Source organism: Aphis gossypii, chromosome 2 (genome assembly GCF_020184175.1).
Source record: "Aphis gossypii isolate Hap1 chromosome 2, ASM2018417v2, whole genome shotgun sequence".
NCBI lineage: Eukaryota > Metazoa > Arthropoda > Insecta > Hemiptera > Aphididae > Aphis > Aphis gossypii.
Window position 1 is genome coordinate 76,445,617 of NC_065531.1, and position 15,575 is coordinate 76,461,191.

A 15,575-nucleotide genomic window follows, 5' to 3' on the forward strand; every position below is an offset into this window, starting at 1 on the left:
TAAATATTGAACTAGTTTTTTTTTTTTTTTATTTTATTTTATAATAGCTATTAGTATAAAACTATGATAGCTCAACATTTACAATCTATACATTATACATAGAACTAGTTAATATATAAGATATATTTAAAAAATTATAGATTGGTGTCCAATGAATAATTCTGTAAAAATATTAAAAATTTAAAACTTATTATAGCCATCTTGCTGTCAATATAGACACGCAGTTTATTTAAAAGCACGACATTATTTTATTACTACAAAATCGTTACTTGATATAGGCCATAGGGGTACCCATTATATAATAGTTAGATAATGTATGATTAAAATTCAAAAGATAATATACCTAGAACTTTTTTCAATTCCCAGAAGAACAAAATTTATTGACAAAATTATGTAATAGTATGGATTTGGGATTATAGTAATTAACTTTTGGATTGGTAATTCAGATTTATTAATATTATATTCAGAATACAAAACAAATATTTTCATAGGTAATTTTTATAGTTTTTTATACTTAGGTTTGTTATTTGCTACATAATTTGTTTTTAGTTTAGTATAAAATCTTGTTTTTAATTTTATAATTATATCTGCGTTAATCTATAAAATTGCCAATGTATCTTTATATTATATTAAATGCGTACACAAGTCTGTATATATGTATATACAATATACTATAAAAATGTTCAAGTTCATTTAAAATTTTAAAGTTTTAATTTTTTTTTTTCATTCCAAAATTCCAAAAGCTGTTCCTCAATCATGGTATTATGGTAGGTTATAATATAGTTTATTGGCTCTTATAATATATTATTAATATTTACTATTTATAATAATGCACGCACAGAAACCACGGGTTTTCCGCGTAGTCTGTACTCTGTAGGATGTAGATATCTACAATCTACTATATAGAATGATATGTATAATATTATATCTATACGGGTGTCTTAACCAAAAAAAAAACTATTACTTATTATTTACTATTATTTATTTTCACTAAACTAACTTCCAACTAAATTAGAAATTTGAACAGTTTCGGAAACTAACTTATATTCTAACTTAGTTTTTTATTAAAGTAACTTCAACTAGTTGAAAAAAAGACTAACTTGCCCAGCTTTGAGTGAATATGATTGAAAAAGTTTCTTTGGCCGGGACTATACACAGCGTATTCCTTTCCGTCGAATTAAAAATGCATTGGTTTCGATCGGGCGCACGGCGTTTTTCGCCTCGTTTCGATCACTGCTTATTCCGCGGCGTTTTCCGTCATCAGTATAGGCCATCGTAATTTGAAACAACTTCAGCATTCGCCAGCCAAAAGGCAAGCCTACCGGCGTTTTCCGTCGCCGATGAAAACGCCGTGTATTACATCCGTTGTGTACTCGTATAGCTACTCCGATTGAACACGTGCGCTGAAACAACTGCTCTTTTTTTACAGTAGTTTGTAAGTTAATGTTTTGTATTATTATTATTATTATTATTATTTGATAATTTTTACTTACGAGACGCGATGTACAGAACGCGCACGAAAAATTCCGTACGTACAATCGTGACGTTTACGAGAGGTCGGAGCGCCGACGGACGACGATGATGTACATCAGGAATGGAACCCCTGATATACAACATATATGGTTTTTCTCAAATCGTAGCCCGTAATCCGTATGCGTACTACGACGTATACATAATATGAATAATGACAATGTGATCGTCACAATGATGTAGGCAGTAGGCTAAGAGCATAAAGTCATAATTACATTGTAGGGTATGACGACTTGCAGCAGGTCAGAGCTGTTGAGGCATGACAGTCAAAGCCGTCAAACACGTCTGTTTGCCACAATACCAATTACCAATGCGCCAGTATGTAACAAATAATACCGCGATTCTAGTAAGTGTAATTCAGTTTTCTAATTGGTTGCTATTTTAAGGCAATTTAGCTCATGGATTTGTAATAAATGATAAGCCTTATACAACGTTTCGATGTTCAATCATCTGCTTTGTATTTTCTATGTTACAAACTTATAAATAATACCTATATTATAATGCTAATACGTCAAAAAACCCAAAACAGCTCACAGGACGAGGCCATGTTTATTAATATATAGTATAGGTATTACACTATTACTGTATTCGGCGTAGCGGAAGCAATGCGAAAGCAAATCCCACGGCGCCATCGATTCTAAACCGAAAATAAATAAATAAAGTATAACTGTACCAGGCAGGGGCATATTTTGAAATACCTTATGGGGCGAGGGAGGTTGGTACAATCAAAAAGTTCAAATTAGCGTACATGAGAGTATAAGTCGTACTGTAAAATATCTCATATTATAGACTTTTGTCTTACTTTTCATTTCGAAGTCATTTAGTACGACTTTTCCGTTAATTCATGTTATAAACTGTATAAAGTTGCAGTATTTAAATGACAATCACTATATTTTAAATTTTTAACCAACTTGTACTCATTTAGATTCTGAACGAAGTGATGAATGTATTGATTTTACAATGTGTGTGTGATGTGTGTTTTTTTTTGTGTACACCATAATTATTTTTTAAAATAATGTTTCGTAATTGGAAACTTCGGGGGTGGTTTCCGATGGAAAAGTGAATATTCTTGGTGCTTTACAGTTCAAAAGTAAGAATTAAAACAAACAAAAAGTGACGGAAAAATGGGAAGTTTTACCGTTTTACGTAATCCAATTTTCGACAAAATCGATTTTTTTTTTATATAGTTATAACTCAAAAACGAATCACTGTAAACACTTCAAATTTTCACCAAATGTTTATATTAGTGTTATCTAATATCTATGTACAGTAAATTTTTCAAAATATTTTGTCTTTTTTGGGTTATTTATTGACAACTAAAATTTGGTGTTTAGTATCCATAAAAAAATTCTGAGTGGCCAAAAAAAATTGAAAATTTAATACAAGGTTTTTCATAAGTTATTCTTTTCGTGGTTAAAATAAAATCAAACATCGTTAGTCATGGTTTTTATTTATAAGCGTTTAAAGATCAGATTTTTACGATATATGTCAAAATTTCGAAAATTTATATTTAAAATGAAAAAATTCAACATTAAGTTTTCCTTCAAATAGCTATAGAGAATTACCAGATATATTTAGATATCTATAGATTTCACCAGTTATTTATATTGTCATTTTCTTTACATAATTTAATTTTCAAAATATTTTGTTTATTTTATGCCTATATGGAGGCATTTATAGTATTCGATTTTATTTTTTTTGGCTTAATCAAAATACTTAAAATCTTAATAAAAAGTTCTTAATGACTCATGAGTTATTTCAAGTCTTTGAAACATTAACCACCTAATGGAAAATATATATATCTTAGCGCCTAGACTGACCAAATATCATCTCTGTTCAGAATCGTTTTTCCTATACAATACCTATCATTGGATTAAAATTTAATACACCCATTATAGTTACTTATTTACTCTATGTCTGAGGTCCACTCGATACCTAGTATACTACTTAGTATACAGCAGACCGTTACTTACTTGACCATCCTTTTTATTTTTTTCATACTCTGTAACTAATTTGTAATTTTAAAATCAAATTTTGAGCAAGTGGATATAACTAAATTTTTACAAAATGTGTACCACTTTGGTATAAAGATGAATAATATGCTGACTATAGCCTACCTATGTTATTATTATGTTGGTGCTACAAGGGAACGTTCTCACGAATGATGACATGACGTATTAGTACAATAAAAATTAAATTTTTGATTGTTAATAAATGATATTACAGAATAAATCAAATATTATAATACTTTATTTCTATTAATAACATAAGTATACGCCTATAGTATTTACAACTTAACATAGTCGTATACCTACTTATATTATCTATAGATCGGCTGATAAAAACAGTTACCATAAATGTGTACTATATTTTATATTTAAGGTAGGTACAACAGTACACTGAACTATTACAGCAAGCAATAAATGATTAATTAGGTATAAAACAGTAAGTAATAGATACACAAAAAGTAAATATACAAGTAGCAGATGAATTTTATTGTAATACAAATGAATTATAAAACGTATGAATATGTATTATAATTTATATGATGTAGTAATTTTATTTAAATGGATTATTAAAAACTTATATTAGTTAGGTATAATAATGGAGGCACACTGTAAATACCACAGGACTACAAATTAATATATATATATTTTAATTCGTGCACAAGACTAAATTATACCTTCTAGTTCTGGCGAATACAAGTTTGTACTAATTCATATCACATCCGTTTACATTTTTCCAACTAGCCCGATGTGTCTGCAAGTGTTATAGGTACCTATAAACCTTAGGTTGATTTAATGGAAACGGTCAGGAGAAAGGATAGTTTTGTTACAAGTTGAAATGTTCAACTTCTTTAAAAAAAAATGAAAATAACTGTTCAATAAATAATTGAACAAATGTGTTGAATAATAATCAAATAATAAACCAAAATGAGATAATATAATTTTGAGTATAACACAGACATTTGTAATTTTTCTTTAGATGGATTAAAAATTATAATATATAAATTAGAGGTTGTCAATTTATTTAATGTAGTGTCATATTTAATAATTTTACTAGTAGCATAAGACTGGTGGCAGTATAAGTGATTTAAATGCCATAATTAAGGCACACACAAAAGAAAATAAGTTTTGTTGAAAAAAAAAAACAAACAAACATTAGAGCTACAAGAGGACCAAAAACCATAATAGAATGATATTTAATTAGTTTAACTAAAATTTCAATCGTCATCGTCTTCTTCATCTTCAGATTCTGCCTCAGCCAACCAAGTTAGCCAAGTGTTTACTTGGAATAACGCTTTGCCTTTACCTGGATATGCATCTGTTACATCTTCACGCCACTTTAAGAAAGCTTCCTCTTCAACAATTTCTAACTCGTACATTAAATTGAACCATCTTAACAATAAGCCTTTAGGGAAATCAAGTGAAAAAAAATATGTTTGTAATGCATAGATGGCATTCATTTGCAGATCGTTTTGGTCGTCGAAAAATGTTCTCATGATTGGCTTGAATTTTTCTAAAAGGCTCTTTTCTTTTTCCAGATCAGCTTTTGAGGCATTCACTTCTATACTGTTGGCCTCTTGTGTTATATACTTGACCATCACAGTAGTCAAGGCTGTAATAAAACCAGGATCTATATAATGGACTGGATCTAAATTTTCTTTAATCCATTTATAAAATTGTGTTGGATTTGGATCACTAGTTATTTGTTTCCACAAGTCAGATTGTATACGTAGCAATGGGAATAGGAAAGTTAGATTACGTTCTTGTAAAATTTCTGCAAGTTGTTCTTTAGTTCTTAAAGATTCAGGTAAAGTATTTAGTAGATTGACTTTACTTTCTTTGAACATTGTTGTTAGTTCATTTTTTCCTATAACTTCATTTAAATCTTGCAAGACCATTAAGAACGCTGGATACCTTTTACCATTTTCTGATACCTCAGCGAGTTCTGATATAGAAGACACATTTTGACAGATTTCAGCAGCATATTTGGAAAAACGTTTATATAATGTTTTATCATCATCAGACTCATGCTCAGGTCCTTTCAATATAAAACGTTTAAGACAATCTATGGCAATAGATTCAGAAATAATACTTTGTTTCTTGGTCTCTTGAGTGAAACGGAATAATAGTTCTTCGTCCAAATCAACTCTTTTGCGAAACCGTTCAAAAAGAAGAACATACATGACATCTGCTAAAAATCTATCAGGCACTTTGATATCTGCAAATGCTTTTGCTGCTTTCGCTGCATCCATGGATGGATCTGTGCCAAGTTTATCCAAAATATCTAATCCTTTCTTTATAGCTTCTTCTTTAGAAACACCTTTATCTTTCTTTGTGTTTTTATGCTTATCATGAGAATTTTGTTTGATTTGAATTTGTTGTACTTCTGTTAACTTTATTTGATTTGATTGACCTATATGAGTCATAGATAATGGCGGTGGTTTTATTTGAATTTGTTTACATAACATGCTATTTGCAGCTGGACGTAAGGACATATCTTCAGGTTTAGTACCTTGTTGCACACGTAAGAGTTTTTTAATATTTGGACCCAAGTCTTTCATATTGTTATTGTTCATATTGTTATTAGTATTATTATTTTGCTGGGTATTAATAGTATAGTTTATTCTAGCTGGTGGATAATAGTTATTGCCAGAGTTAATATTTAATAGTCGTTGGTGGTTTTTATGACCATTTACATTATAGTAATTACCCGAATTGGTAAAACCATTTATGGAATTAAATTTATCTGGCATTGTAGAATTGAATGGTAATACCGGAGTAGAACTTATCATATCATCTCGTATTTTTAGTGAACGTCTGAACATTTCTTTAGACTGATTCACATTTTGCATTTGGTTGTTTCTCTGATTCTGCCCATTTGTTTCTCCACTCACAATATCAGTCACCTAAAAACACACATTTAATTAATATTATTAATTGTAAGTATTTAAAGCACTGAATAAACATAACAAAAAAATATGTATTACTTAATTCATATACAATTGTGCTACAATACTATTAATAATACAACGTGTACGAATTGCACATTTGTTGTTTTGATATTTTAATTATTTTTGCAATACAATTTACACAAGTCTTAAATTATCTATTCCAAGATAAGCTAGAATAATTATTTTTTTTTTTTATGTAAGTAGAAAGAAATTTTAAATCAAATTAACAAAACTCGTTGATTTAATAAAAATGTGATTACTTTAATCCATTAATAATTAAAGAAAGTTTAATTTATATTTTCTTAGTAGTAAACTCTAGGTAGTAAATGATATAAAACATTTTAGTATGTTAAATATGTTTGGCAGTGATTGATAGTTTGAAGTAAATTATCTCCATATCTATTGTCTTATTAATTAATGTATATAAATATACAATGGTTATTGTAATCAATAATCAATAAATAAAACAATTAGGTAATTTTTAATTTTAATAAAAAAGCTTTTGAATTAATAAAAGAATATTAAGGTTCTATACAAATGTTGTTTATTAAATGTTTAAAAAAAAGTTTACTCAATTGAATATTGGGGCACTTCAAATTATAACGTTAACTCATAATCAAGCACTGCTGTTTAAGAGAAGTAAATTAATATTTATAAAAAAAGATTATATTATTTTATCTATTAAACAAGAACTGAATTTAAGAAAAAGTTATTATATGGTTACAACTAACCTGATCCATGAGCATTGGACCTTCTGTGGTAGTAGCTTTTCGTGGTACCCAGTTGTCCTTTCTCAATTGCATGGTGTCCAACAACATAAATTTGATTCTCAATGGCAGTTCAGGATTTTCAGCATACTGAGCAATTCTATCAAAATACTGATTCATCAGTGGTTTTGCTTTTTCCGTGTCCAATATGCGACCACATGTTTTCATTATCTGACACAAGCATTCGAGGTCCTCCGCCGCGTCCTTGACATTGGACTTCCTCGGGAATAACTGTTGAATGCACAAGTGCAATATTTGTTCCGCCACGATCTCCAACTTGCCAAGTTCGCCGATGAAGCGTATGTTGCCCAACATCTTGCGCTTAGCCACCTATTAATCGATATATAATATAGATAATTACATTTTTTTTTTTAAATATTTGGTGTATAGTTAATATAAACAAGAAAATATAAAAATTTATCAGATTATGTATAACAAAATCAAAAAACATATTTATACATAATACATAGTTAAGGTAGCTGAAGAAGAAATGAGTTTTTATCCATGAATAAAACTGTTACTAACATTGAGTTTAATTAATTTTTATCTTACCTGTCGTCGTTCTTCGTCTTCTGGAGATAATGGTGTTCCATTGTCATTGTCAAACTCAGCAGTTGCTTTAGAACGGTTATCAAATTCGACCTTACACCTTTTTAGTAATAATTCACGAAAAGTGTTTGGATCTTGGTCAATTAAGAAGTTTGATGCCTCGTCGCTGAGCCGTTTGCACAGCTGTGCGTACATAGAACTATACTTAGGTTCATCGAGAGCTTTTTCAAAAATCAAAAATATGACACCCTTCAATACAACACTGGTGTTTAAACCAATTTGCAAAATATCATCACTCAGTTTTTGGAATTTATCAGGCGTAAGCTTGTTAAGAATGCCGCGCACCTTGCGAAACACGGCATCATTAGCGTCCTCTTGGGCGAGTGCATCGCGTCTGATTATCGAGGGAGGTATCCAACGCGGTTGCTGATTGGATTCGGAACGGGCGTCGTCCCTTCCTCCGAAGACACGAGAAGCACCCCCGCGTTCTGCGTAGACGTCCGTCGTGTCTTTACGTGTCACCTGCGGGGACGAATATGTCTCTTCCTCCCTATTATCCAACGTCAAACTGGATATTTTAATAAGAGACACCACTATAGGTGTATTATCGTAGGCTTTTGCGGGTAAATATGTTTTACACGAAATCTTGATTTTTGGTTGAGTATCACAGATATAATTCCATGCAAATTTCTAAAAAAAATAAAAATACATACATAATTATATTAATCCAACACATACTAGGATATAATAAGAAATCATAAAATTGTATTTTAATGGTTTAAAATAAAAATTGAAACTCTACTAATTACAACTAATAAACAACCATAAACCTATAAAATTTATTTTTATAATTTTCTTTAATTCTTTCCATAATTCAAAATGCTTTAAAATATTACTTAGTAATTTATAAATATGTATTACAGAAGTTCTAACAGCTTTTAGTTTATAATTTTCATTAAATGTATAGTTAACTTCTTAATTTGATGTAGGTATTTTGTTACTTGTAGAAAAGATAAAAATTCCCTTGATATGTTTTTTTTTACAATTAATGTTATTAAACAATTTAGTGAAGTATTCCTCACTAAAAATTATCTCACATAACATACCTAGGTTAGGTTACCTAGACCTTAACTTAGTAAACAAAACAACATGGTACATCTAATTGATTAATGATTATAATTTAAGATTCATTCCATGAGTTTTAATAGTGACTTAATTAGGTAGGTAATCAATTTCAATTAAATAAAGGTACAGAAAATAAATCTTCGGCTGATTTAAAATCACGAATACGTTTCATATTATTATGATATTACATTAAATAACTAATACAAATAGGTAAATATGAATTTTTAAACAAATAAAATGTATAATTCGACATAACTGCAGTATCACGTACGGCTAAATGAAAGGTAACGGAGGAAACGGGGAAACAGGTGAATCGCCGCAAGGAATCAACGCCAGTCAAAAATAACAAAAAAATTAAATGAATACTACGGCTACCGGATGTCCGGACTCCGTTGTTCGTAAACCAATTATGGGTAGGGGTAGGGTGGCGTTTTACCTACGGCGGCGTACGAAATCGTCGGAACGCGAAGTGCGAGGCCGAGTTTCGAAGAATCACCGATAGATCACCGCGAATATTCTAGGTTAAGAATTTAAGATCGAGCGGCGGACCGCGGACACAATGGGTTGCGCGTGTTGAACGTCATCGAGATTTATCATACGTTCTGGATCACCGAACGGTGAGCGCACGCGGAGGACGAGGACAAGGCCGATGGAGTATAATATAATTTAGCGAAAAAACCAGTGTGTAATGCACGGGGCGGGACGGGGGAAGAGCGGCGGTGATGACGATCGTCGCCCCCTCAAACGGCACGCCGCCGGAAAAAAGGGTACTTTCCGATTGAAATTTTCGGAAACGCATTGACGATGTGTATTCAACTATAAGTTTTCGTACAAACGGACGATCAGTCGCCGGAAATACTGAGGATACGACGTCGATCAACAGGTTCACAAGAAAAACGAAAAAAAATCGCAACGCCTTGGGTCAGATTTGTGCATTCTTAACTATAATAGAGACGACGATGGCCACACACACACACACACACACACACACACGCGCGCACGCACGCTACAATAGTGTAGTAAACACATACAACAACGAACGCGTAACACACGCACGCGCACGATATGTCTTTTTCTCGTTACCTTTGTTTAGAAGGAATCCATCGCGGAAAACGGAACGCCAGCTGCAAGGTTAGGTGTACTTGATAGAACGGACGACAATAAAATAAATACGGGAAACAATTAAACAAAATACGCGACGAACGCGAGTATAAAAGATTGAACAAAGCGACAAAAAAAAAAAAAAAAAAAATTATCAAAAATAGGAAGTATAAATAAAACGGAAAATCAGTCTAGAACGTAACGTTTGTTAGCGTGATACTGTGTAGCAGAAAATCCACTTACGTACTTGGCTGCAGTAAAGTTGCGTTCGGTCTTTGTCGGGCAGTCGTGACGGGAATTGATTGCGAGCCGTCGTCGTCGGTGGGGGGGCGGCGGCGGCGGCGATGATGCCTCGACGGTGAGCGCAGACGACACGAGCGCACAGGACGACAACGCTATCGACAATATACGGAATTGGTAATTACGGAACCGACATCGTACGTTGCGCGTGTGTGTCGCAGTCTCGCAGACGATTTACAATATTCACCAAGCACCGCGGCGACGGTGTCGGCAACCGCGCGTCATCGGCGTGACCAACGTAAACGCCGAACGGCCCGACGATTACACGAGTTTCGACCAATCGCGCAGTCGCACATATAACGCACGGTTAATAATTTATTATTATGATCGCGGTTGTTGTCGTACTACGGTCTACGAGTCTACGACTCGTACTCGCCCGAGTATTCACTATTCAGCAGCAGCTGTGGTTGTATGCACTGCGGACGTCCTTGTTTGACGGCAGCCGCGGCTTGTCTCCCTCCCCGAGACAGCGACTACATCAACTACTACTAACGTCCATTACCACGAAATAGTGCAATCACTACAACTACAGACTTCAATTCCCTGGTCGGTCCCGACTCCCGAGTAGTTAGTAGTTACTAGTTAATAGTTATTGCCGACGTCGATCGCGTAGACGGTCATCCGTGCGTTTCGAGTACTCACTACAACAGTACAACTACTTGCCATGCGACATTGGCCATTGACCTATAGTGGCGATCCACGCGCTAGACGGCCATTGGGCCATTGACATTTTACACGGCCAACCACTATTACTGTGTTATTATTAATATTACGATTTTGTACCATTGCTCACCCGCCTACCACGTCGCTCGTGTTGTATATATTATTATTATAAATTATTGTTTTTATGAATGCAGTACAACACTTGTACGTATTTTATAGATTTTCTCCCGCGAGGGCAACGTTGAGGGTTGTATCCGAGTACGATGGCTAATTCCCAAATAATAATATAATATAGTAGGTAAATTTATTTTTATTACTATTTTCTTACTACAAAAAATAATGGTTTATGATTTAAAAAAGTTTCGAACACCAATGTTACAAGTAGGTGTACCTATTATAGGAACGTGAAAATGTATAATAATTAATAGGTAAATTAATAAAACGATGAGAATTATTGGACGACAGTGGCGGGCGGCGGCGTTACACGGGGGCCAGGGCGAGAAAATGCTCCCCAAACACATGTTTTGCCCCTACATTGCCCCCCTATAACTTCATGTTAAAAATATACAGGTAAATAAATAAATAGGAAATTATTATTAATAAAGAAAATGGAGGAAATTTGAAGTTTTACTGTACCTAGTACATTTGTGATAATAATAAACTAGGTGTAGTTTTTGATTCTTTATTTAAAAATATAATATATTATTATAACCAAAAAAAGTTTTAGCAATAGGTACTTTCCTGAAAATATGGTAGCCTAGAAAAAAATTGACAGGTAAAAAACGACAATATCAAAAATGTCATGAGTCGTAATTTAAATTTCGGTTTATCGCAGCCATCGTGTACCTACTACCTAGTATTAACAATTAATTTAACTTAAATATTATTACTTATTTAATATAGGTATTAACATTACTAAATCAAAACCTTAAGTGCAAAAATTAATAAAAATGTAAATAGTTTATTTCCACAAACGTTCTTTCGAATTTCTATAAATATTTAGATACTGCAATTATTCTAATAAATTTTAACCAAAGTTAATATTTTTCACCTTATCGTTTTTTTCCGTGTAATTTTTAACCGATTTCTGAGTAGCCATACATAAATGCCCGACCAGAAAAAAATTAACCTAGTAACACGGCGTTACTTACAGTGGTGTAGTGGAGTGAATACCCGGGTATACGACGTATACTCACTTCTCAGTTTTGCTGTAAGTGCGTATACTTATAGAATAACACATGATACGTGTATGGGATTGCATTAATATTATTCTACATACCTACTATATATAATATATAATTTTGAATTAATAAAATAAAAATAACCTAACCTTATTGATATTACGGTTTTCATAATTAAAGCAACTGTTTATATTACTTAATTATTTACTATCTATGTGTCATTAACTTAGGGTGACCAGACGGCAGACGTCCCGTTGTCCCGACAAACTTCGAACGGGACGCTTTTTATCCCGTTTTTAGAAGATTTTCCCGTTTTTTTCCATATTATTATTTATTATATTATGTTTGTGAAAAAAAATATCGATATATGAAACAAATATAAAACAGTTTTACTCGTATTCATATTTAAAATAAAAACCAAATTCATAAATAACAGATAACACTATAATAGTTACGCACACGATACACAATTATAATCTTTTATTATTATTGTATTATATTATATTATTATATCATTATATAATATGCATGACGTTTACGCGGAACGACCCACCGACGGTCGTCCGCTATTTTTGTTTATCAATTATTACGAATATCCAGTATCGTCGATGTCCACACAGTCAGCAGTCGAAATGGAGTTGTCATTTTGAACGGTTCAAAATTTTTCGATGGACTCAATTATTAGATATTCCGGTTTGAATAGACGTTAAAAAAAATATTCAATATTTATTTTAAAATAAAAAATTCAACCTGGATAAGGATAAGTTATTTGATGAATCTAATTATGTAATTCATATGATACAAGTTAAAAAATTGTAGAATAGAGAAATTTTTCAAAAAAAGTGACAGAAAAATGGCATGGTGTATTTTAAATACTATAAAAAATCAAATTTCTTTTAACACCTCAACAATTATTTGATTATTCTTGGAACAAATGTATTTGTTCCAAGAATGTTATTGAAAGATTGTTATTTGTGCAATAATACTCTTAGAGTTTTATATACAATTGCCTTTTTTTCTGTGACTCCACTTATCTTGTTCAAATGTTGACGCCAATTTCTATCGATGTGCCACGTACACAAAAGTTTATGTGTAACAGCACCCATAACACTAGACCAAACATTATAAAATGCAGGAGCATCATCTGACATGAAAACTTTTGATTGAATCTGACCCACCTTAGACTTAACAACATTAAAAAATTGTCTAAAAATAAGTTCATCTGATCGGTTTAAGAAGCAAAATGCAACAGGGCATCCTGACCCAAATTCATCCACAGTTAATAAAGTGTACAGTTGGATATCATAAGCATTTGTTCCGTGGGTACCATCTATGCATATTTTTTCTGAACCAAATTTAATGATTTGTTGAGCTTGGAAATTTGTCATCAAGACTAGAGCAAAGTCAGCTTTGTCTAAATAAGAGACAGATTCATTTTGATTTTTGTAATATAATACTGGACATTCAGCTTCGTGACTTTTCATTTCAGTGACCCATAATTTTACGCTAATACTATCATTTGAATCTCGTTTTGTTGCATAATCTATGTTAAAAGCACGTGCTATATTATACAAATCTTGACGTTCCAAGAGGCATGAACGATTAAAAGTATCTGGAGATATTTCAGCCTCACGAATAGCATCTAACACACGATTAAAAGTAACTCCCTCCTTTAGTTTTCCTAAGTACATTTATATTATTTTATAATAAAATATTAAATAAATATTACACTATTTTGGGGTATTTATGTTATCTTCAAAATCAGAGTTTAAAAAATAACATAGCCATACCTACAAAATTAAATATAAAACACCAAAGACTCATTAAAAGTATGCAGGTAGAATCAATTAAAATAATAATTTAATTAAATGGTCCCAAATATTATATTTAACTCATAGTTGATTAATACTTGAAATAAAAAGTAGCATTTACCAGCAATAATTGTTCTTGTCTCATCATCCAACCGAATTCGACCAATTTCTAGTTCATGCCCACAGTGAGTTTTCCAAAATGATGTGGACACTTTTCCATCAAATTTGGAAATAGTAACTTTTAGCAACGATGGACAGGCTCGTTCAATTTTATTACTACCCATAGATTTGATTTCTCTAACATTGTTACCTTGTTTTCGGTAACTGTAAGAGCGATGGCAATAGTAAAATTGCCTTGTATTTCCATCACTTAATTCTGATGCAGCTCTATCAAGTATGTACATTGTTGATGTCCTTTGTTCCATTTCTCGTTTCCAAGAATCAAATTCTGTAATTAAAAACTGTGATGAATGATGATATAGGAATAATGGTAAATACTAAATAGTTCCCAATTTTTACCTGAGATATCACAAAAATTAATATTTTCCAATTCCACATCAAAGCCATGCACATCACACAAATGCTGTCTTTGTTTAACAAATGTAAATAATTCGACTACACACTTGTCATAGGGACAAATTATTCTCATTTGATTTTTTTTGGTTTTGTTAGTATTAATTTCATCATGGAACTTTTTTACATGTACACTCAATGTTTTAGGAGTTGAAAAACCTTTTTGACATACTCCACATTGCAAATCTTTCACTGGTACTACATATGTGTCGTGAAATTTCCGACAATGCACGTACAGCGATTTACGCTGAGCAAAGATCTTATCACAATATAAACACTTAATGGCAGTGTCCATGTTTTATAATGCGACAATAAGACAATAAGTACCGGTTGACAATTTACAAAAATGACTATCAAAGTATCAAGTACAAACTAACAACTAACAAGCGTCAAGTATCAATGACTGGCAGATAATGACAAAAATTTGAAAAATTAAAAACCGGGAATTATCATTAATTTGTTATCACTTATCACTACGATAATCACGGAAGTCAAATTATGGAAAAAATCGCTAGGGGCGTTGCGCGCGTGATAAGGATGCCAAAAATCTGCTGTTGGGAAGCTCTCGTAGACCCACAGATATATAGAATAAACATACATAGTTTATTCTATATATCTGTGGATTTAAATAAAATAATTATTAATAAATAAAAATATAAAATATAGGTACTAAGCAATACCAATAACTAAGCCTGATAATTAAAAAACCATTGGGATTTGGAACCCGAAACACCAAACCCTTAGTGGGTCATCTCTTTCAACGCTCAAATTACAACCTTTCATTGTTTTTGTTTATTAAACATAATCAATCTATGTTCTATAATTCTATACCTATAGCACAATAAGAGTAAAGAGTACCTATGAGCTAAAAAAAAAAAACTAGTAAACATGAAAAAATTGATTGAAAAAGTCACCCAATGAGGACATTTTAGTCTTTTATTTATTTATTTATTTCAACCATTCAAACTTAAAAAAAAATATATTAATTTTGATGGTTGTATACATTGTGTTTTTTAAA

At 31.9% G+C, this 15,575-nt stretch overlaps 2 protein-coding genes across 3 annotated transcripts; both read right to left on the reverse strand.

The window, feature by feature from the left end:
• Positions 1 to 4,454: 4,454 nt before the first annotated feature.
• LOC114124689 (eukaryotic translation initiation factor 4 gamma 2) lies at positions 4,455 to 10,446 on the reverse strand. Of its 2 annotated transcripts, none has more exons than XM_027988031.2 (4): positions 10,277 to 10,446; positions 7,807 to 8,493; positions 7,219 to 7,584; positions 4,455 to 6,442 (listed from the first exon to the last, which is right to left on the reverse strand). In XM_027988031.2, the coding sequence occupies exons 2-4, from the start codon at positions 7,996 to 7,998 to the stop codon at positions 4,754 to 4,756; spliced, it is 2,247 nt and encodes a 748-aa protein (XP_027843832.2). In that variant the 5' UTR covers positions 7,999 to 8,493; positions 10,277 to 10,446; the 3' UTR covers positions 4,455 to 4,753. The 2 variants fall into 2 exon arrangements, with proteins under 2 accessions (XP_027843832.2, XP_050057413.1); XM_050201456.1 differs by lacking the exon at positions 10,277 to 10,446 and adding an exon at positions 10,012 to 10,257.
• Positions 10,447 to 13,141: 2,695 nt separating this feature from the next.
• LOC114124704 (uncharacterized) lies at positions 13,142 to 14,852 on the reverse strand. The gene is made up of 3 exons (XM_027988046.2): positions 14,504 to 14,852; positions 14,106 to 14,432; positions 13,142 to 13,854 (listed from the first exon to the last, which is right to left on the reverse strand). The coding sequence occupies exons 1-3, from the start codon at positions 14,850 to 14,852 to the stop codon at positions 13,142 to 13,144; spliced, it is 1,389 nt and encodes a 462-aa protein (XP_027843847.1).
• Positions 14,853 to 15,575: the final 723 nt, after the last annotated feature.